The 24,927-nt window shown below is 34.0% G+C and overlaps 1 protein-coding gene across 1 annotated transcript in view; it reads right to left on the bottom strand.

Moving 5' to 3' along the window:
* Positions 1–24,927, bottom strand: part of GRIK2 (glutamate ionotropic receptor kainate type subunit 2) — a 439,062-nt gene that overhangs the window by 153,474 nt on the left and 260,661 nt on the right. Inside the window, exon 10 of the mRNA XM_074923172.1 lies at positions 22,042–22,248. Within this exon, the coding sequence (XP_074779273.1) occupies positions 22,042–22,248 (207 nt within the window). The remainder of the gene's footprint in view (positions 1–22,041; positions 22,249–24,927) is intronic.

The raw sequence follows: 24,927 nt of genomic DNA, 5'->3' as shown, positions 1-24,927 counted from the left end.
ACATAAACTCCTACAGCCACCTCAAATTTTTGGGAATGTTAATCTGAGAGCTGAATTTCAGTTGCATTCTCTTCAGAGAAAATGCATCCCTAAACTAGACAGAGGAAGGCTAATACGCAGCTTCAATTCTTTAAAGCCATCTAACAGTCTCTTAATGCACAGAGAGCTTATGCATTATTTCTGTTCGGAGAAGTGCATTTCCCTGCCACTGATTTGAAAAACTAAGATCTGTAGTTTGCCTGTAAGCTTGTGACCTGTCTTAAACTGCCTTGTTCATGCTGCTACATTACAGAAAATTTCCCACCCTTTGAAAAGCTTTTGGTCTTGACACAGGATCTTGATTTTCTTTTGAAACAACTAGGACTGGATTGGGGCTTTATTGCCTTTTTTAACTAGCCTCTCTCATTATTTTGACATAAATTGTTTTTCTACTCAAATTTAATGGACTCATAGGACAATTCAGGTAAGGAACAACATCAGGAGGTCTCTAGTCCAATCAAATCAAGGTCATCTACATGATTAGATCAGGTTGCTTTGGGCTTTACCCAGTCAGTTTTATAAAACTCTAAGGATGGAGACCACATTACCTCTCTGGATACCTCTACTGCTTGTCTGTCCACATAGTGGAAAAGTTTCTACAGACAGGCAGTGAAGCAGGTTGTTTAGACAGGTTATGCAATGTCCTTGGAGGTTTTGAATTTATGCCTTATAGTCTTTTGTCTTCCCATCAGGCACCACTGTGAAGAGCACAGATGCATCTTCTTGATAACCTCCTCACAGGTCCTGGAAAGCTGCTAGTAGAAGTTGATACCTTTGCCAAATGCAAGTAACATACCATAAAGTTCAAAACAAGTCCAGACTAGATAGCTGAGTTTAGATGCCATGCCTTCTTATCCTGAGTGATATCATTTAAGATTAATTGCTAACAATATAATATATAGATGCAGTTTTAGTAGCTGTTACTTTATTAACATAATAAGGTAATTTAACATGATAAAGTAATGTGATGACAGTTTCAGTAGGTGCTGGCTCAAGTTACACATTTGTTTCTAACCAGCCGCTGAACTGCTTCTCAGTATTTACTGTTTAGTAACAAAAGTTACTGAAAGACAGGTGTTTTACACAGATTTATTTTACTGACACTCAGTAATATTTCATAGCTGTTTCATTTCTTTAGACATCCTTATGTCAGGATAGCTAATACTTTTCTTGGTGAAGTCTTGAACAGCTGTGGTAACTCATGATTGTGTAAACTACAACCCCTCAAGTCTTTAGAGCAGAGTCTTGATCTAGTAACCACTAGATCATCTCTCTAGAGATACAGAACTAAAAAAAAAAAAAAAAAAAAAAAAAGCAACAGGTTCTGCAGAGGAAATTTTCCTGCTGTCCACTACTACAAAAACAACTTGCTACAGGAATTTAACTAGACAAAAGTATTTGGAAATCTTCCTATAATGGCTTTTAAATAAGATGAAGAATATATTTGGATTAACCTATCAGTGCCGAGAACTGACTTTTGGTACTGTTTTCTGTCTGCTTCTTTGTTATTCTCTAAGCATTTAGTCAAGGAAAAATACTAGTACTAAAACCATCAAGAGCTCTGTAATTTGTTAATTTATGTTATTTCCTTTTATTCAACACTAGTAAACCTAAAAATTTTTCTAGTTCACTTTCATTTCGCTATTCCAGCATGGATTAGATTTAATAGCTGAATAGATGCAACATGAGTACCCATTCAAAAAAGTCACAAAGTTTCTATCTGTTGATTTATAGGACATTGTTTCACTAAAGTGTTTTGCACCAACTTTGTTTTAATCAACAATTACACAAGTTGTATGTAAGAGGGCTAGAGGCAACGGACCATGATAACAGATTTAGCAGGAAGATGGATGACAATAAGTTATAACAACAATAAAATCTCAGCATTAATTCTTCACTCCAGCAGGGTTTTCCACCAAGGGCTCTTCTAATGGTTAGAAGAGCAGGATTCACATAACCACGGAAAAGACAAACTGCTGAAGACAGTATTTACAAGACAGTGTAGATATCGTGGCTCAGGGTCCAGGAAAGGGAGACTGCCTCCCACAAAAACAAAAACAAACAAACAAAAAGATAAGTACTTAAATTAATTAAAAAGTCACAGTTCTTCATTACAGCCATCACACTTGTTTTTTCCCAAATTGTATTTTTGTACTAGAGATGGTTATTAAACATGAAAATTACTGGACACCATGCTCCAGTGCAGCTTCCTGAAATAAAATACAGTGGTAACATTGATTCCTTGTTTGTAGCTACCGTTTTATCATTATATTTTCCAGATTTCAACTGCATTGAAGTGTTGGTGGTTTTTTTCCAGTTGTTAACCAGCTGTGTCACTTAGACTTTCATTTACTGCACTCAAGACAAAAAAAATCCCACACTTTTTAATTTTGACATAAATTCTATTCTCAAATATATGAGTTTTACCAAATTGTTTCAGTGAATTCATCATGCAATCAAGTTTGACTTTTTTCAAATTTTACTTGCTCCTGTTTTTTTGTATCACTTTGACATCTGCAAATTTTACAAGGGAATCAAAATGATTAATATTTTTGCATATAATTTGGATAGGAGTAGATCATTGCAGGATATACTATCTCTTATTAACAATTCTCAATTGACAACTTTTTGAAATCTATCATTTCATCAGCTTAATTAATTAATGGGATAAAGCCCATTAATATGGACAAAACTGATCTCTTATACACTCATCCACTCCATCTACATTTGGATGCAGCCATCACAAGGACTAGACTTTATTTTAAAAGTATCCACAGACTGAAATTCTCCATGAATCATTAAATACCAGTGTCTTAGGCTTTAATTAAAATTGATAATTATAATAAACAATAACAAAAAAATGGTCTTTTTAGAGATCTCTTTCATATGTGAAACAAAACAAAAAAACTTTATATATCACGCAATGGTTTACATGTACCATAATTATAAAAGAATGGCTAATATCGTACATATTTTATTACTCAAAAATATTGCCATAAATCTAGGGAAGAAAAATGTCAGTAGTATTTTTATGCACTAGATGCTAATTTAGTTCTGTTCTGCCTAGGGTATATGTAAGCTAACTCATTTGAAAAACTTTTTCATTTATTTAAATTCAATAAAGCTTATCCAAGCTCTAGGCATTATTTGAATACTGAAGATACCAGGATAAACTTATTAATAATCAGCTTTAATAAAAATAAAATGCAAATCCTAAGGATGAAATCTTGTGGTTGAGTTAAAATGGTTCTGATATTTATAAGATTAAATCTATGAAACACTTAAAAATGTCATTACTGTTATAATTTATTCCTTGTATTATGTGAAATTCTGCTTCATTCTGGAAGACAAGGATCAACAGAGGAGCACAAATACATAGCAAATAAGAACACACAATATCACAAGAAAAAACATTGATCAACATGACAGGCAGATGTAGACAAATTCCTCACCTAATTACTGGCCAATCAGAAAGTGGATGAGTGGATAAGTTAAGTAACAACATATATGGATGACACTAAATTATACAAAGTAGAAACACTATAGAAGAATTGTTCTATGTGAACTTGCACAAAAAGAGGAGGAGGACAGTAAACAAAATGAGCTCAGAACAAGAAACAAGGAAACAATTCATCATATTAAGTATAATTAAGCTTTTAAACTCCTTCATTTTGAGACCTGTGGATGCCAAAACTTTAAATGTTTTCAAATAATTGAAGAACTTAATAATATTTAATACAAAAAAACCCTCACCCTAACTTATACTTCATTAAGACCCTATCCACAACTCACTGCTAATGGGCTAATATGATTACATTCTGTTCACCCTCACACATTTTTTTGACAATTCTTACTGGCTAAGAAAGAAGTCAGGAAACTGGGTAAAATAAGCTTTTACTACGAACAGCTATAAGGAGAGGAGAAGAGTGCACATGCATGTAGACACAGTTTTGCATCAATAAATAGTTACATCTCTTACCTACTATTATAAAACTATGAAAGATACACTGCAGCTTCATACAAGTGTATATTTTGCATCCAATTAAGTTTCAAATTTCAGTCATGCCTTCTTATTTGAACATGTTTCTTCACATATTTTGAAGAGGGAGTAATAGCTCGCAGAAAATTATGAATTTATGTTGATTTTCAAAAATAGGTTTTGCATTAACTTTTACACTATAATCCATGACAGTTTATCTGAACTTCATGCATTAAATGGAGGGGATTACAGGCCATGCATGTCTGTACAAAGCTGCGGGAGGGTGTTTTGGGGTGAGACAGTGAGAGACCTTACAGGGTTCTTTCTGGACCTCAGTAAGAAAGACCTGACAACAAATGGCTGAATAAATTATCTATTTTAATAATATACAATAAAAAGAGGAATATAGATGCCAAATAAATCTCACATCCGTTCTGATGCAGGAACTCTTCTAATATGCAGCACTGGACATATCCCAGATGGATCTTTCCCTGGGACACTGTGCAGACCCTGTCTGTGGAGAGGCTCCTCCTTCCTCCTGTGCCATGGTGCCTTTTATTTTATGTAATGAACAGAATAATATATCTTCACCTGACAGTCTGGAGTGTTGTCACTGTCAGAGCTACAAAACTCTCAATGCAATACATTACTGTCAGCCAATCTCAATTATCTTTCAAAGGTTGTGAAGATCAGGGGAGATTCCTGATGACTGAAAGGAAAAAAAATGTTACTCCTGACTTTAAGACAGACCTTTCAGTGTCAAATTAATTCCTGGGAAAGGGATGGAGCAAATCCTGGAAGTCATAAGGACATGAAGATAATTGAACGTCACTGGCATGGATTTATAAAGGGGTAATCTTTCTGACCAACTTGATAGCTTCCTACATTGAAATGACTGTCTTTGGTGGATAAATAGAGTGCATTGAGCGCTGTTTATCTTGACTTTAGCAAGGTTCTTCCATAAGGTTCTTCTTCTTCACTGTCTTCCATAACAACCTCAGACACAAACTGATGAAGTACAGTCAAGGTAAGTGGACGATGAGGTTAAATGAAAACTGACTGACTGAAAGGGCTGTGACTAGTGACATGGAGTCCAGCTGGAGATCAGTCACTAGTGGTGTACTCCAGCAGTCAACACCAGCACCAGTACTGTTTAACATATTCATTAATGAGCTGGATGTGGGGATAGAGGGCACCGTCAGCTAGTATACACATTACACAAAACTGGGAGGTGTGGCTGATAGACCAGAGGGTTATGCTGCTATTTAGAAAGACATCAACAGTCTGGAGAAATAGGCAGACTGAAACATCATTAAGCTCAACTAAGGAAAATACCAAATGCTACACATGGGAAGCATAAACCTGGGCACCAGTACACACACTGGAAAGGTGCATCAGACAGAAGCATGGCCAGCAGGTTGATGGAGGAAGTCCTTGAACTCTGCTCAGCACTGGTGAGATACATGTAGAGTGTTGGTCCAGATCTGGGCTCCCTGGTACAAGAGAGACAGAGACACACTGGAATTAATCCAGCAAAGGGCTGTGGACATGATTAAGAGATTGGAGTAACTGCCATACGAGGAGAGACTTGAGAAAGCTGGGACCGTTCAGCCTGCAGAAGAGAAGGCTCGGGGGAATCTGATGAAGGAATACAAATAACTGAGGGGGGGAGGGAAAGTAAAGAAGACACAGGCAGACCCTTTTCAGAGGTATCCAGTGAAAGAAGAGACAATGGATACAAGTTGAAATGAAGGAAATTCCATTTAAACATAAAAAGATGTTTTTATTATAGGAATGATCAAACACTGGAGGAAGTTGCCCAGAGAGGCTGTGGAGTCTCCATCTGCAGGGACAGTCAAAATTTGATGGGACATGCCCTAGGCAACTTGATCTAGCTGACTATGCTTTGAGCAGGGATTTGGATTAAGTGATCTCTAGGGTTAGTTTCAGCATCAACAGTTTTTTGATTCTGTAGCGTAAGTAACTTCTCCTTCTACTTCTCTACACATACTTCTGAAAAAAAAATGCAAATTTATTTCTATTCTGGATGCAGACTAAGAAAGGAAGTTTGCAACTAGTGAAACTAGGTTTGGCATTTAGGCTCCTAAAACTTTCTGTAATATTGTTGGCTGCCTGTTAAACTACAAGTAGTTAAATAAATAAACAAAAAAAATATTTTAAATTACAAAGAAGACTAGAAATTGCTGAAATATTAAAGAATCTAAATACTAAAATATGGCATCTAATTCATTATTTCTATATTACTCGTTTAGAGTGAGGAATTAAGAGAAAAGTGAAAATATTCTTATTTAATGGCTACACTACAGAACAAATTTCTTAAATACACCACAAACTGATAAATTTAAACATTGAAATATACCACATAATTCAACAGAAGTTCTAGAGATAACATGATGTCAAGTTAGATACAGGACCATGAAGTCTAGAGTTGAAATGTGTTATTTCTCAGATGCACGGAGAATGGTTGGTATAATGGCACTCTTTGCTAGTGCCTGGTTCTAGTTTTCTGATTCAGGCACACTTGAGTGACATCTGAAAACATGCTCCCAATGTAATCTAAACTGCCACTGCTCTTTCAGCAAACCTTTATCACCTCTATGCAGGTCTCCAATAGAAACAGAGTTAGTCCAGAGAAGAGCAGTGACACTGTGCTTCTGTTGTGGCTTTTCCTACTGACCTGTTGTTTCTTCGTTATTGCACTGGACAATAATGTAAGTGTTGATCTACACTAGTTTTGCTTTTACATTTTGGAATTATGAAATACTACAGTATTTCAATAGCTCTTTTGAGGGCCAAAAGGATCATTTTCAAACTAACTTGAAAATCATAAGACATGGAATTGACAGGGCTGAATACTGCACATGACATTTTGAAAGAGCTTAATTATTTTTCTATACAGGCAAACTAAATTTAAAAGCTAATAAAGATAATCAATTACCATGCATTTGAAGCATGAATTGAGGATTTGTATATAACAAGATTTTGATATATTTTTGACAAGACACTTACTCTAGAATAAGTGTAGCATTCTTTACAATACCAATCCACATACAAAAAAATCTAACAAATTACATTTATTAAGTCTTCTATTTTTAAGGCAAAATCTACATTGACTCAGACACAAAATGGCTTTCTGATTAAAAACTTATTTTCCATACTATAAATAAACATTTTACTTCTAATAACAGATTATTGTACACACTTCTAAAAGAGAGCAAGAAGTAAAAAATCTTTCTTCAAGCTTAATACTTGTCATTGTGGTCAAATTAAATTGATGTTCTTTCTCTTCCCCTAATGAGCCTTTTTGAGAAGACCCTACTGTCATTCTCCTACTAGTTCTGCTGTCAAATAACTGTGAAAGTACTTAAAATTTTTCATCCAGTTTCTTTGGGAAACATAGGATGTGATGAGCTCAAGATTATGTAATAATATTTATGACTATTATTATAATAAAAAGTGTATACATTATTATTCTCTATTTCTTACTGTAATATTAGAAATATAGCTGGGCCTTGTTTTACTAAATGTGGACTGTGTGGAAGTTCCTTGCTCTTTGGAAAAAAATTGCTCACTCTCAGCTGCTCTTTTGTTGAAAACTACATTTTCTGTCTGTCATCTACTTGAAATCTCTTGCCTGCAATTTAATAGAGAATTCATATATGCCCTTCTGCTATGTTGCTCACTGAATTAATACATATATTTTGCACACTTGACCTAAGCTTCTTGCTTAGGATTTCTTTGATATTTTAGATTATTGATGTTTTTTTATTTCCCTAGCATTTTTTCATGGCTTTCTTCAATACTTTCTGCTGTACTGTATCTGAAGTTTATTTTCTGTATAACATTTACACTGCTTTAGAATCTGTTTGTACATTTTTCCATGGGAATATCATATGCAGACTTTATTAAAGAGTGACTAAGTAGACATGCAAATTAAGTGTCATCTTGTAAGTGAGTATAGAGACCAATGTCTGGCTGCTGGTTTGAAGCAGTAGTAAAGCCACAGTTACTAATAACTCTATGGTCCTGAAGAAGACCATCCTTTTGATATTAAAGCAAACTATAAAAAAAAAAATAATAGAAGATTCATAGTGCAACATATTTGAGTGAATTATATTGATAAATTAAGACATAGAAGATAAGAATTTGCAGAGAGGTTCTGTAAGTCTGTGAATATATTCAGTTTGCTTGAAGTGAAAAACAGAAGGTCAAGCAACAGAAGAGACACAGTTAGATGCTTGTCGGGGATACACCTGCTGCTGCTTATTCAGCTTGGGACAAATGACATTGGAAATAAAAGGTCAGAGCACTTGAAGTTGTGGATTAATGAATTAGCAATTAGACTGAAAGGCACAAAAAGCACAAGTGATATTTTCTTGTATATTAAAAATTATCATAATAAATTATCCTGTAGACCCCAGAACAGATTTCACACAGAAATTAAATGCCTTTTAAATGAGAAAAAGAAAGCATGAAAACAATAATAACTGGAAGCTAATATGAATATTTAAAACAGTAAACATACACATGAAAAATACATCACAGGCACTTAACAGTTAAAGAATTATGGATAATTTATCGTGATACAGAATAACTGGAAAGAGTTGGAATACTATTTTTAAATCTTAAGTAGTGTGAATTTGTAGCTTCGTTTAAAGAGAGGGTTGTGCTGGAAAACTGCCAACATAACAAATGTAGTTAATAATGATTACTGGAAATTCAGAGAATGGTTCAGCATAGAACAGGAATGCTTAATTTTCAAGGTAAATAAATGTATAACAAGAACTAAAAATGCACTCAGAACAGATGGCCTTCAAATGGCTAAACAGATAAATCAAAAGAGATAAATTATGGGAAAAACAAACAAACAAACAAACAAAAAAAACATAAGAAAGCTGAAAATACAAAGAGTTAAAAATAAGAAAACTGAAATACAAACAGTAGTATTTTTAAAATATACAGAAAGCATATTAAAAAGGGAATTGTATGGTTTGTTGTGTTGTGTTTTTGTTGTTTGGGTTTTTTTTAAGAGAGTAGGTAAAAATAAAATAAAATGCCAAAATACTAGAAAATAACATAAAAAAACTTCAGCAGAAATCAGTGGGCATTCTGCTTACCATCTGTCTATATTCACCAGAGCTGCTGGTTCAAGCAACAATTATACCTTAACTGCAGACTTGCCAAAACCCTATGTGGTTTATGGAATGTTACCCCTCAAAATATCATTCCCAAAAGGATCACAGTTGAAATTTATGTTATATATAGAAAAAGTTTAGCATGATTAAAATTTTCATCATGTGACACCTTAGATTCAGTTGTGGACGCTAGCTTAGACCTAAAGCTTGAAAAATATTTAACGAAATCTCACACAGTTTGTCAAAAACTGTACCCTAACTATACTTTATGTATTAAGTGGTAATTTAAATTCCACTTCTGTAATGCAAAACTTCTCAATGTATCCCATGTAAACTCATACAAGAAAAGAAGTAATTATAAAATATGTGCAAGCTTTATAGCTGAACAAGACATTTTTTCATGAAATCTATTACAAAGAAGACTTGCAGACTCCAAAAGTAAGATAGATTTATGGATTCTGTGAGTAAAAACCACTCAAAGTGAGGTAAAATGTTACAGCTTCTCCTGAGTTGAGTATTTATCTTCCTATCGATGATATTCATTAAAACTAAAACCCTATGAGTGGTTTGAGAATGCTCAGAATTTAGTACATGTTATATCTAGTATACTGAGCTGAGATTTTTCAGTGTATTAAGGATACAACATTAAAGTATTTCCCTCTAATATAATTTCTTTGATGATGTTTTACCTAAAATTCACAGTATCAAAAAAAAAGTTTTCTTTAGCATTACTTGTAGACCTTGAAATCCTTCTTCTGAAGGGGTCCTGAACACTTTCAACTTTAATTTTAAAAATGTAGATGCAAAGTATTAAGAACCAACATCAGTGTATTGCAAGGACTCTCAGACAATAGAAAAGCATTGTGACCCAAGCCTAGCAATGAAGTCAAAGTTCTCAGAACAACAACTGACCAGATCCCAGAACAAAACCATTTAATCTGCACAATTTTAAAACTATAAAGATTAACATACACCACTAACCACCCACAGAGCACAAGCACACACAGATCCTGCATGGGATAAGCACGCACTTGTTACATAAACATTGGAAACTGATTAGCCTACCCTTAACACAGGTGATTTTATTAGTCTACACAACTGTATTGTAGCATATATTAACTCTGCCTTCCACATCAGGGTCCCCAAACATTAGTCTGGGACTTTGCATGTGCATTGCTTAAGAAAAAATCTTTTTTAGTTCTGTATTTTGTCCATGTCTCTCTCCTCAATCCATGGTGGACTCCTGAGGCACAAGTCTGGATTTAAAGTACCACCAGAAATAGAGGTGCACTAGTGTCTTTGAGCCCCACTAGAAGGGAGGCAGGTTTGAGTCACACCAGAACTCCTGCTGCACTAGTGGGCTCAAGTCCCACTAGAAGAGAAGTGAGTCCCACTGGAATTCCCTTGACATAAAGCCTGTTACATTATCTACTACACTCACATGATTACTCACTCCTTTCTACTATTAATTAAAGATCTGTGTGATACTTTCTTTGCCACCTTGAACAGTAGTGCTTACATTCTACCTCCACTTTCTTACAGATTTCCCTTAGCCTGAATATCTTGACTATTCCTTCCCATAAGAAATGAAAAATAACTTTTTGTGAATATAATTTGTGTTGATAAGTAACACTATGCATCATGTAAACTGTCCCATCAACAGAAATCACGTATTAAAAAAAAAATAAATAAATTAACAATTAGGCCTTATTAAGCTTAGTTCTGAATGTGAAACTGACGTACATGCAAGATTGTTAGGTGTTTTTTTTCATTTTTATGATGTATAGATGTGGTTACTCCTCAAGCAAAAATAGACAAAACCCATGATGTTTTATCTAAGAAACAAGAGGATTAATTTAAAGTAAGTTTTGTAAAATAATTTATCTTATGCTATTAGCTAAATTTAAAAAAATATTCATCAAACTATAAAATAAGACAAAAGACAAGAATTCTATCCAGACTGCTTAAATGATCTATTTAAAGGTACAGAAAAAATAGGAACACAAAAAAGTACTCGTTGGTATGAAGGCAGTATTAGCTAAATTACTATTTTCTTTCTTAATGGATAAACGTTCTCAGACAACTGTTTTTCATATTACAGTTTCTCATGGTAATCCTTATTTTTTCCAGTTCCTAATACAAACATGATAGACGACATGGATAATGAAAACAATCTATGTTTACTTCCATAAACAAGAATCAGCTTTCAGAAAAGTCTTATTGAGAGAGGAATTTATCTACTTGCATTTACTGACAGTAATTTTAAAAAATACAAGATGATCACTCAATGAATACTCTAGCAAATATGGTAGAAATATAATTTTGTAAAGACAGGATGTAACCTCACAATTGCTTCAAGCAAGACCTAACTGCGGGTTAACACCAACATGCAGATGCCTGGGCTCTTATTCCAGGGCCTTTTCTGAAGTGGACTACAGTCTGTGACATTCCTCTTGTTGCTGTTCCATCAACAAAATGGTCTTCCATAGGCTTTAGATCTGCCAGCATTATGTGGGCATCTCAGACATTTTAAGAAAGCTCAGGTGGCACCAGATAATTATGTGTGGGCTACTGGCTTAATCCGTAGCAGTTTAAACTCCCATCACAGACAGTGAAGGTCTAATCAATACAGATAATGAAGTTTAAAGAGCAACTCCGCTGACAAAGTTCTAGAAAAGTGTTTTGGATTCCTGTTTACGTCTACTGCATAAGATATACCTTGGATAGCCAACCTGTCCTCAAATGTGCTGCTCTAGAATGGGAAGGATGTCCTCTGTCACATCTGCTTCTTTATGCAGATGTCCTTAAAGTCATGGAGCATCTAACCTGAATTCTTCCATTGGACATAGCTTTAGAAGATAAGTCAGATTTATCTCTCAGCTCTGGTATGATTGTTTTCTCTATTGGCTAAACTAGAGGCCTATGTAGCTAGTGCTCCAACAGGCACCTTTTACCAAAATTTTAATTCCTGAATTCCTGACTGAATTCAGCCTGTCTTCCCCTCTGAGGAACAACATTCTGATCTGTGGAATTGTACTCTATATTAAATTGACCTTATGAGGCCTGATGTAAGATGTCAAGTATGTTCTAAAAATGTATTTGAAAAAAAGTTCATATCAAAATCCTCCATCTTTTTTGAGAACATCTGCAATTATTAGTACGTTGTTTATGTAATAACAGTAAGAGTAAAGGTAAGCATTGTCAAAAATTACCTTTCATATATATTACACGACTGCCCTTGTTTCATTAATTCATCACATTGCTTATTCTCTCAAATTCCACAATTTTTACAGGTAAACCTCATATTTTTAATGAGTCAAAATTAACAAGATTACCATAATGTTAATTATCTCAGCAAATAGTTTAATATGCACAGAAGACAGTCATCAAAATTATATCTATTTTAGTATGATTATTCTCTGAATAAAGAAGATCTGCCCAGAATTACCAGGGCTTTAGAATAATATTATTTATTGGGGGAAAAAAAAAAAAAAAGGTATATTAAATGCACTCAACACAGCTTCTTTTAGGAAGATAGAATATAAAATAATTGGCGGATTGGCGGGGTTTGTTTAATATTGATGATCAATTGCAAATTTCAACATACAGTTTATGTGTAAAAAAGTAAGATCTCTCTTTTAAACTGGTTCACATGTATATGGTACTTAGGTTTCCTATACTTAGTATATTCAAAGAAAGTCCTTCAAAAACAAGCAAAAAACCCCTCAATAACCTATACCTGTAATAAAGAAAACTTTACCACCTCAAGAATGCAGAAACACTTTAAGAACTAAACTTTAAAATGTTACCAAATAAAATACTTCAACTACACGCATATATCTTTGTGAAAAACAGAAAACAAAGCAAATTAAGCAGAGCTCTAAGTTTCTGTGGGTTTGGAGTTTTTGTTTTGTTTTGGGGTTTTTTGCACAAGTACTTTCACAAAAGATGCACACTCATTTTGCAGATGCTTGTGAAAAGTTATCTTACACAAGTTGATTCTTTTTCAGACAAGAACACTTTTAACAAAATACTCGGCAATTATTTTGCAGTGCTTGACATGTTATAATGTATTTTTATTTACAGTGAGTAGTATCTGTTCTAAAGAGCTTAAAAATAATACCACGAGTATGGAGAACTAAGAGAAAATAGCATTAAAATGATATTATTTTTTTTTCTGTGAACAAAAATTTTTGTCGGTTTACTCAAGTATGGAAAAATGTAAAATATGCATATCATTGCCTGGTATCTCACTGCTGACATGATATAGTAGCATGGAAGGATTATTTCTAAGATAGCCGATAAAAAACTTCTGTCCTAGAAATATTTTATTGATGTCAAAATGTTCCATAAGAAAAACTCTTTACCCAAATCTTCAAAAAGAAAGTCACTAAAACCCCAAATTCACTGGGATCAACATATGATCCTAAACTCAACATCTGATTCTAAAGTTCTAATTTTATCATCACCTCTTTTAATTAAAATGTTGAATAGGTTTTGTTTCCCTTCCTCTATAGCATACAATAACCAGAACAAATATCATTAATTTATTGAAAGGTGCCTGTAAAAGAATTTCTAATTTAAAAATGGTTTTGATAACACGTTTATAGTCAGTACATTCTCTTAACTGGGAAACACAAATATTTATTTTAGGATTCATTTCAAGGTCAAATCCTCTGTTGAATTGTGAACAATTGTTACTAACAGTTTCTACAGAACACAGAGATAAAATATCAAGGAGCTTTAATGATACTCTCATGATTCAAACAGAAATAAAACAATTAAAACATATAAGCATAGAATCATTTAGGTTGGAAAAAACCTTTAAGATCATCAAGTCCAACCATTAACCTAATAGTACCAAGTCCATCACTAAACCATGTCCCTAAACACCACATCTCCATGTCTTTTAAATACCTACAGGGATGATGATGTCACCACTTTCCTGGGCAGCCTGTTCCAATGCTTGACAATTTTTTTAGTGAATAAATTGTTCCTAATATCCAATCTAAACCTCCCCTGGCACAACTTGAGGCTGTTTCCTCTTGTCCTATCACTTGTTTTTTGGGAGAAGAGACCAACACCCACTTCACTACAACCTCCTTTCAGGTAGCTGTAGAGGATGATGAGGTCTCCCCTGAGCCTCCTTTGCTCCAGGCTAAACAACCCCAGTTCCCTCAACTGCTCCTCCTAAGACTTGTGCTCCAGACCCTTCACCAGCTTAGTTGCCCTTCTCTGGACATGCTCCAGCACTTCACTGTGTTTCTCGTAGTGAGGCGCCCAAAGCTAAACACAGTATTTGAGGTGCAGCTTCATCGGTGCTAAGTACAGGGGGATGATCTCTTCCCTGGTCCTGCTGGGCATACTATTTCTGACACAAGACAGAATGATACCGGCCGCCTTGGCCACCTGGGTACACTGCCAGCTCATATTCAGTCAACTGTCAACCAACATCCCCAGGTCCTTTTCTTCCAGGCAGCTTTCCAGACATTCTTCCACAAGCTTGTAGTGCTGTTGCATGGGGTTGTTGTGACCAAAGTGTAGGTTCTGGCACTGAGCCTTGTTGGACCTCAAACAGTTGGCCTCAGCCCATCGATCCAGACTGTCTCTGTAAAGGCTTCCAATGTTCGAACAGATCAACACTCCCACACAACTTGGTGTCATCTGAAATCTTACCGAGAGTACACTTGATCCCCTCATCCAGATTCTTAATAAAGATATAAACAGAACTGATCCCAGTACTGAGCCCTGGGGAACATCACTTGTGACCAGCCACCAACCAGATTTAACTCCATTTACCACCACTCTTTGGACCTGGCATTCCAGCCAGTTTTTTACCCAGTGAAGAGTACAAGCCATGAACAGCCAGTTTCTTCATGAGAATGCTGTGGGAAACAGTGTCAAAGGCTTTACTAAAGTCTAGGTAGACAACATCCACAGCCTTTCCCTTATCCACTAAGTGGGTCACCTTGTCATAGAAGGTCAGGTTAGTCAAGCAGGACCTGACTCTCATAAACCCATGCTGACTGGGTCTGATTGCACAATAAGAGGACTCATATAAAATGTTAAGTCAAACCAATGAGGAACATGATGCTCACAAAATGAATTCATGAAGTTCTTATAATACAGAAACAGGGTCACTGCTGTAGGCAAACACACAAATGAAATGTCTGGCCTGAGTGATATTATATTTTACTCTATGGGCAAGAAAGGGAAAAAACCAAAAGGCTGATTTTTCTAGATTTATGGAAGACATAGCAAGATGTGAACACAGTCTCTATGGAAAGGGAAATAAAGACATCTAAATTTCTCCCTTATGGTCTTGAACTTTTATGAGAATTTTGATGTTAGGAACAGTGACAACAATGAAGGAATAAAAAAGACAAGTAGAAAATAATGAGGTAAGTTTTCGTGATGTTCGACTGAATTTGACAGTGTGATAGCCAAGAACATTAAGAGAAGTCTCAGATGCAGGTTTGGATGGAGAAACATAAGTCAGGGAAAAAAGGTAGAATTTTGCAGAAATATGACTTAGAATCACTTCTGCACGATTATATGTTTCTATCTATTTTTATTTTATGATACATCATTATGTGATTACATGGTTAATCTATACTGTGAAATAATGGAAAATGTGTTAAAGAAGGAGAAATAACCATTTCTGGATTTAAATTGATAATTTTATAGTGGTTAATTTGATTGGAATAAATATTTTTTAAAACTATTTTTTAAGACTGATATAAAAGAATGTTTTAAACTTAAGGCCTAAATAGTTTGAAACCTTTCTTGTAAATTCTAAGATCTCACAGTACTAGTTCACAATTTTTTTACAAGCATTAGTTTAACTTCTGGTGAGAGCAGTGCACTCAAATATTGTCATATATGAAGGCATTCTCTGCAGAATCTTCTTTTTTTGAATTTCCACTTGTCCCATATTTCAAACCTTTTTTTTTTTTTTTAATGCTTACTCAGTTGACATATGTTTAAACTATGACATCTATAATATTCTTAAAGAAATATGAAATAAATGACAGTTCACAGTCATAAATATTGGCCACAAAGGAAGAGAGATAAGCCACTGTGCCAAAGTGCTGAACTATTCAGATTCAGGTATATGAGGTAAAACACATTTCTGAAGTCACTACTGATATTCTGCCTCTGCTTTCTTAACTAGGTTGTCCTGTGAAACATTATTCTTATCGAATCTGATGATGATGACTAGCACAGCAGCCCTTAGCAAAAAATATAGGGTGTCTTACAAAAAACAACTGTCACTGTGAGAAATAAAGAAAGGAGAAAGTGATGTTGATTCTAACTGATAAAAAAATAAATATAATTAAAGGAAAATATTACAATCCAGTGATCCTCTATGAAGAAATACTTTGACAATGGACTAATAATAATGTTCACTATGTAATAGCATATGAGTGTCAGTACATTAATTCAGGAGCCTCATTTAAAAAAAAAAAAAAAAAAAATCATTAGGAGTTAATTTTTATACATAGCTTTGAAAATGTCAATGTCCGACCAGTGTTTTCACTAATACAAGGAGGCAGCCATAAAGCAAATATGGTGCTTTAAAGAGCACTGACAGACCACAGGTTTTATTGTCCAGCATATATGGTGTAGGTGTAAAAAAACAGAATGCTCATTCTTTCTTTCTCCTATGGTCTCTAACTGCCTACTATTGTCAAATTTTCTGAGATTTTGATTAATGAAAGAGGCATGGCTAAACTGTCCTGCATTGTATTGAAAATCTCAACTATAATATTAGACCTTTTGCGTGAAAGTTACAAGGAGGAAGCCTGTACCTATCCTTGTGGAGGAGACACAAGAGAAGCTCCTTAGCTTTTCCTTATGAGGCTCTATACAGCAGGACTTGCTGTAAGTATGGAGAAAAGAGATGGAGTCCAAACAACAGGATGAAACTGCATTTGGAAAGGTGAGGACAACTAAAGAAAAAGGTGGGAGAAACTTAAATTCCTTTACTGTTTTGCTGATTAAGGGTACCAATTAAACTCAGACACCAGAGTGAAAAGAGTAGGCATATTTCACTAATGATAACTAAATAATGTAAAAGAGTCATACAGAAAACATGCAGTAAGAAAAGGCAAAATAATCACCTAAAGCAACAAAAGGAAAATACAGGGTAATGCATCAAATCATTACTACATGAGAGAGAGAATAGTGATTAAGAAAGATCCATCACCACTTGCACACATTACCATCACCCAGCCCCGCAGTGGCTGGGCAGCCCCGGTTACAGCGAGGGTTTGCAGAGCCTGTCCCGGCAAGGGGGAAATCCTACGCCGTGCGTCCACCCGTAGGTGAGGCTGCCAAAGTCGCTGCAAACGGGCCCAGCCAGAGATCGACAGGCCAGAATAGCTGGCACCTTTGTTTTGAGCAGAAAATTTCTGGTTTCATTCTCCTGTTGGATTCCACCCAAAGCCTGGCCAGGGCTCAGGGGGGGAAACCAAGGGAGTTTCTAACAAGGCCAGATACTTGGGTTCTCAGCCTTGAACAAGGCCAAACAAGGGAAGTTGGATACATTCTCTCCTCACTACTGATTATATTTTGTCTAAGCTGCATCTTTCACTAGCGAGCTTACATACTTTGTTTACGATTACATACTAAGTTAGCAGCTTTGGCTTGGGGCCTGTTGTTCAGGCTTCAGTATTTCAATGCTTTAGCACTTTTTACATCAGCAAAAGCATGTTGTTATAACTTAGTACGATACCGACTAGCACAATGATTATCAGTGATAAAATATACAGGATTCATCTATAGGTCAACTCTGGCTTGGGCCTATTGTCCAAGCCTTAGCACTTCATTTACTCATATAGATTTTTCTTTGTCTCAAAAAGGAAGTAACCAAAAATATATACAGTTGCTTATCGGAACCTTTTTTTCACTTCTACACAGTAATACAAAGAGCTTGGCTCTACCGCTTCAAGAACATAAGGACCTTAAATTAGGAAACAAACAAACAAAAAAAGCTAGCAAGTTATTTGAGGAGGATGTCTCCAGAAACATTTTAAACTGATTATATAAACACCTGAAACTATTCTGGTTTTGAGAGAATAAAAGGTTACTACTATTTTTATAAATGTAACATTTTGTATGTAACCTTTTATTAGTAAGATATTGATTTTAAAAATTCAAAAGATACTGAAGTAAAACACAAAGCTATTTCTAAAGTTAATTTAAATTAAGTAGTGCTTTCCAGTTGTCCAACTGCGTAAATTTTAACTTCCTCCAAGCTGAAAATCCTACTCTTCTGAGATACGTAGAAAAGTTCCCTTTTAATCCTCACGTACAATAAAAGAGCACCAATAAAATTGGACCTTTTCTATATTTATTTATGAATCATAAAAGATCTGCAAGCCTTATAGTCTATTTGTAATGTATAGTCTTTGTGCTGTAGAAAAATCATTTATACAAAGAGCTAAGGAAAAAAAAAGTTATTTTTAATGTATATAATAGTAACAAATTACTTCCTGGTGGATTTTTCACTTTCATTTACATCTCTAGGAAACAAAAATGTAGTAATTTTTGACTGTTTCAGAAACCAACAAAAAGAATGTTTTGAAGCACTTTCAGAGCTGTAAAGTAGAGTGTCTAACAGAAAAAAAAAAAAAAAAAAAAAAAAAAAGGAAAATTATATATTTTTATTCTATCAGTATCTGCTAGCCATAGGGGAACATAATTTACATGCTCATGCTATATATCTCATACAACTTAACACAGTGCCATAACAACTTTTAGCAGCACAGAACAATCTGAATTCTGCAGAATTTATAATTCAGTTCAAAATAATTTCAGTAAATCTATCCTTGAATAAAACTCTTGAACCAAAGGCAGCAAGTCAGCATAAAGAATACTTCCTTATGAAGAATGCATTCATAAAGGATAAAAATACCAGGATTTTAGCTCCCCCTTCCCCAGATATCTGACATCTTTTCTTGAATTAACCAGAGAGGTGGTAAAATATTGAATGAAAAAATGTGGCAAAGAAATCAGACTGCTTAACTGGAAAAATTCAATTTAAAATATTTTAATAGGGCAGTCTCATCATATCTGCTGTCCTAGTGAATATTTCTCTTCCATTTGCAGCTAGAGACAACTGTTTTTTCCAACAAGAATTCACTAGTGTTCAGTTGTCAAAGGGAAGGAATCACTGAACTCATTTCCACTTTCAGTATTTACCATTTATCCAAAAGGAAACTAGTCATTGTTTGGAGACCAATATCAAAATGATGGCATATGTGAACACTGAGTAAAACAGTCAAAGAAAGAAGAAATGTGAGTAAAATATGGGAAAATAGATTGAAAACACAAAAAGCCTGGTGCAAAGACTTCAGTCTCTGTTCACATTATAGAATTTCAAGCCTGAGATTGACATGATATGCTGAGCTCAGTTCAGATATCATTATCTTCATTTTACTTAAACTTTTGAGTCCAAGTAATTATGTACAGTGGCTAAGCACCGATTTAAATGAATTAAAAATTTTTATTCTATTTGGTACTTTTTATCTTTATATAAATAGTGCATCTTCCTTTCTACATACATACTATACCAAAATTATTGATTTTATTTATAGTTGATTTACAAATGCTACAAGCTAGCCTTGTAAATATATATACCACAGCAAAACATTCTTCCTTTCTGAAATTAAATGACTAACAGTTAAAATATAACAAGCAGATACAAATAAAATAAATTATAAAAATAATTTTCAAATAGATGTAAATCCTATGGCAACTTTCAGACTCTTCTTTATTCCATAGTCATTTTAATTAGAAGCTCAGATTGAAAAATGTAGACAGAATCATTTTACCTTTCTAAAAGTAATAGTAAATGAGTCTATTATTAAACCACTTTATACAAAACCAACATTAAAATTGACACATTCAAAAAAATATTCTCTAAGGGAAAAGAAAGACTGAAAAGCTAAGCCGATGGGCTGTGTGAAGTACTAACCATATGGAAACATCAAACGTGGTAACTGTCTGGAATTCTCTAAATTCCTGTACATCAATTCTGAGGTTTGAAGTGTTGCTTGCTAATAAAATCTACAATTACCATGCATGCATATACAGGGAATAGATGCATAAATAAATTAAATGTATTCAAATAGATTACAAAATAATAATAGATAAAACCAGATTAAAATTTAAAGCAAAATTTTAACAGTTCAAATGGACTAGTAAAAATGGACTAGTAAAGTTATGATCCAAGTTAAGTTACACTACATCTTCCATGATGCACTAAAACAGTATCTAAACTTTTTTGACTCCTAAGTAAACAATATTTCAAAAGGCAAAACAAATTTTAATCCAAGTTTAGTTATATGTTATCTATGGGAAAAGGGAACACAGGTTCCATTCTGTATTATCAAGAGGAAAGGAGTGGAAAAGCTCCTGTTCCACATACTTTACTGCTGCAACTTCAAATTTATTTTATTTCAAGATTATTTTAGTGAAAAACTTAGGGTGCTGTACTAGTGCTTGTTCAAGAAAGCTTTAGGGATAAATGATAAAAGCATATCAAAATGTGATTTCATTTTGCTTCTGAAGAATTGTAAAAGAAATGCTTCCATAATATCCTTCCCTAATCACAGAAAATTAGTTCCAGATGATGATATTACTTAACAACCATAAAATCTAATAGCTATGCATGCCTATGCATTTATACTTGTGTGAAAATATGCACGTATAGAAATGGACAAAGAGTCTAGCTAAATATGTTTGCTTTCTACGTATGTGTTCTAGGTATAATACATACACACATTTGAACATTATATAAATATAATACTCCCACGCACTCTTTTTAAAAGTGTGAACATAGGCATAATCAACATCTGTTGCAACAGCAATACCAGATTATTATTTACTAGAAAAGCACAAAGATAACAATCTTCCTAGTAAATATGAATATTTTGATTAGCACATGTTTTGCCCATCTGCTAAAATCTTAAAGCAAATTGAAACAAGATTAGTGAATATTTTTCTTCAAGTTATTCACGTAGCTTCTGCCATCATTAGGTTTCACTTGAATTAGCTATAAAATAGTCTTCCTTTTTGCAATTTTAAAGACAGTGATATGCAGAATAGGTTTTATCTCATTCTTTGATCAAATATCTCTATGTCAAGCAATTCACCCAAATAAAAGCAAAAAGAGACATCAACTCAATTTTCAAATTGACTATAATGTTTTTAAGAGACTGAATTCAACTGGCATGACCAAATGGGAAAATATGCTTTGAGGGACCCAATGTAATGCCTGCCTTATCCATTTACAAGTCACTGTAATGGTATCTGTTTGACACACGTTGCATTACTTTGCTCCTACAATATATGTTGATATTATTGTCTTTGTTTGTACTTTGTTGTTAACGTTTCAAGACAGATGTTTGTCTTCTTTGTATATATCTAATAATTTATGTTTTTACATTACAAGCAGAGAAATTAAAGTCTCAGATTCATGATCAGAAGAAGCCTGACTTCTATTGATTAATGAAGACGTATGTTTTTTCACGATAAAAGATACATTTGTTCTCAGAAATAAATTCTGAATACTATCTATTCCATACTTTGATTTAAGCATATGCCATGGAAGAGCTAAACCAGTCTGGCAGAAACAAACATTGTGTATAGGCAAACAGAGATACAGACTACTTTTCACTTAACAAACAAGTTCTACGCTAAAAAAAAGAATTTGTGTGAATCTACTTGCATTACTTCTTTAAACATCTGTATTTTCCAAAACAGTACTATTTGAATGGCTTTATCATAAAAGTTTTAGAATTTATATTAATAGAATTGAAATCTAAATGGATAGCGGAAAACTTCCAAAAGTTAGCTTACATGATCAATTAGTTCACGAACCATTCCATTCCACTGTCCGCTGGCATCTTCCTGGGCTCCATATTTTCCATCCTCCACCAGTCTAATCTCATAGGAAAATCCAAGGATAGTAGACAGCTCCCTGAGGAGGTCAATGCAATAACCTTCAAATCGATCATTTCCGTACAAGGGTTTGTCAGACTTCTTGAACATAACATATGGCTCTTCCTGCAAAAATTAGAAAGACAGAATGGATAATGAATGCCCCCACACCTTTATTTTCTTTTTATCCTGAAGTAGTACACTGTCGTGATACCCCTCTCTGTACAAAGAACTAAAATGAAAAGTAGAATCCTTTTAGCTTTTGGTTATGTCTAAGGTCTCTGCTTATCTTCAAACATTTGTCAGAGGATACTCTTCTCATTTTTATTTGAAAAAATGACACTATAAACACTGTAGACATATCTTCAAGGAATTAATACAAACACTAAATTTAAATGTGCTCCTTAACAAATTGCATTACACATTAATATCAAATACATTGTTTGGATGGACATTGTAAGCCTCTTAAAATGAAGAGGAAGTGTGCTTTGGCAACTAAAAAAAAAAAAAAAAAAAAAAAACCAAAACAAAAACCACCAAACCATCAATCAAACGCTTTAAGTATTAGGTTTTATGCTTTTCCTTACACAAGTATTCTGTTTTTTCAATGTTTTGTTAGGTAAAGTATAGAAAACCCACAGGGGGAGGGAAAAGTCAGTGAAAGCCCCTACTGTTCTGTTGCCTCAAGTTACAAGCTGCTATTTACATGACTGCAGCAAAACCAGCAAAAGTAACTTAAAATGCAAATTCTGTGATACCCATTCCATGAAAACTGAATTTATTTTCTTTAAACATTTATCTTTTTATATTTAATGACAATGTGAATTTTTTTTGCATAAAGCGCAAACAGAATAACAAATAAAACGATTGGCAGAATATTCCTAAATATGGGAAGAAAATTAACATTTAGCAAAATACAGGATTTTTACATGTTTCTCAATATAAGATAGCCTTCCTCAAATACAAAGCTGAAGGGAAAAAGAAAAAGAAAAACAAACACAAAAGGCAGAGTTTTCCAGTATAATATGGCACCAATATTCAAGTTGTATTTGATAGGTTAAATACATGTCAGTCTTTGCTCATGTTTTAGACAGGCTTTTTCTAATTTTTACAATAATAAAAAGATAAACACCAAGTAAGGAAACCAATAGTAGTACATGCAATTACTGCACCAAATACAAGTTTTGATTAATAATCAGACAAACTCTCCAGGTAACTTCACAAAATTCATACCACCCTAATTCTCCATGTCAGCACTAAGTGGGGTTAAAGTCATTTTCTTCTACAGGGAACTGACAGCTTTAATAAGGATTTGTCAGCAAACGTGATGTAAACATCTGACTCGAGTTGTCCTATGATTTAAGCATTATATCTGCATAAAACTGGAATTTTGGTATATAAGATTTTACCCAAAAATGCAAAGGAGAAAGCAGGGAGATTTCTTGTTCTTAAAAGAAGTGTGTTCAGAATATATCTGTTCCCCAGTGGACTCTTACACTTTTTTTTTTTCCCTAAATAAAATACACTACTGAATCAAGACTCTGCTAAGAATTTATATTCTATTCATATTAATTTCTATTGAAATTAATAAGGTTACAGCCATATCTTAAAAAAGCACACCAGTGAACTTCATACAATTAACAACGAATGTAACATGAGATAAATTGTCCAGAGAAGCTACTAGGATGTTTTGACAGAAACTTTTCAAACAATAGGTAGGCAAATTATTTCAGAGAGCTCTGTGGATTTTTGACAAGAGCAATGGCCTGACTGAAAACATGAAAGTTGAAAGCAATTAAAATGACAAGGATCACTGAATAATTTTTGAGAAGCAGAGACAGTGACAGAACAAAAACTATATATGAAAACAGTTGTTAATAAACAGAGACAATTGATATTAAACCTCTCACAGAAAATAACGGTAAGGAAAACAGTTTTTTAGGTGAAATGAGAATTCCTTAAAGAAAGCCCACTACTGGCCAAGCAAAAGCTCTGCTAAGACAAAATAAAGTGTAGAAAAAGAAACAAGAAGACACAAACATGACTTTTTCAATTAATTGAAACTCAGAAAAGGAAGTATGAAGGAACTGAAATGTAACTCAGAATGTGAAGGACAAAAAGAAAAGCAAACATAAAACTTATGCAGGGACGAATGCATAAATGACAAAGCAAAAAATACAGTACAATTAAAAATCGATACTAAGGATAAAAAGCAACATTCTAGAAGCAAGGATAAAAGGAAATTCTAGGAACTAATCAGTTGTCCAACATAAAAAGAAAACCATAAAATCACATTGCAAAGACAACCAAGCAGTTTGATGATTTTTCCTGTGCCTACCTTTTCTGAAATGGCTAACACTGATCAGAAAATTTATAAAACATAAAATCACACATAAAAATGTTTAGACTAAAGTACAGAAAGATAACTTCAGTGACTCCTTGAACTTTCAGTATGTTCAGGAATTTTGGACCTGATAAATTCGCAGAACAATTTTTAACCATTTCAGATCCATTACGAATTACCTTTAAGAATTCATGGAGGCTTAAAGGAGACTGTAAAAGGCTTGTCTTTAAACTCTTCCTAGTCCAAAAACTTCACAAATTGGGAAAGGAGGGCTATGAAATTATAGACTGATTAATGCAATTATTAGAAAAACAGTATTTTTATCCTAAGTAAATTATAAAACTATTTCATTTGTGGGAATCTACAGCTAAGAGAATAAGGGAAGGAAAGAGAATAAGGACAAGGGAAGAAGCTAAGGCAAGTCATCACATCTTGCTATACACAAATTCATTCCGTTCTCC

Source organism: Athene noctua, chromosome 1, assembly GCF_965140245.1.
Source record: "Athene noctua chromosome 1, bAthNoc1.hap1.1, whole genome shotgun sequence".
NCBI classification, from domain to species: Eukaryota; Metazoa; Chordata; class Aves; order Strigiformes; family Strigidae; genus Athene; species Athene noctua.
The sequence above is the reverse complement of the archived record's forward strand: the minus strand, read 5'-3'. Positions and strand labels throughout refer to the sequence as shown.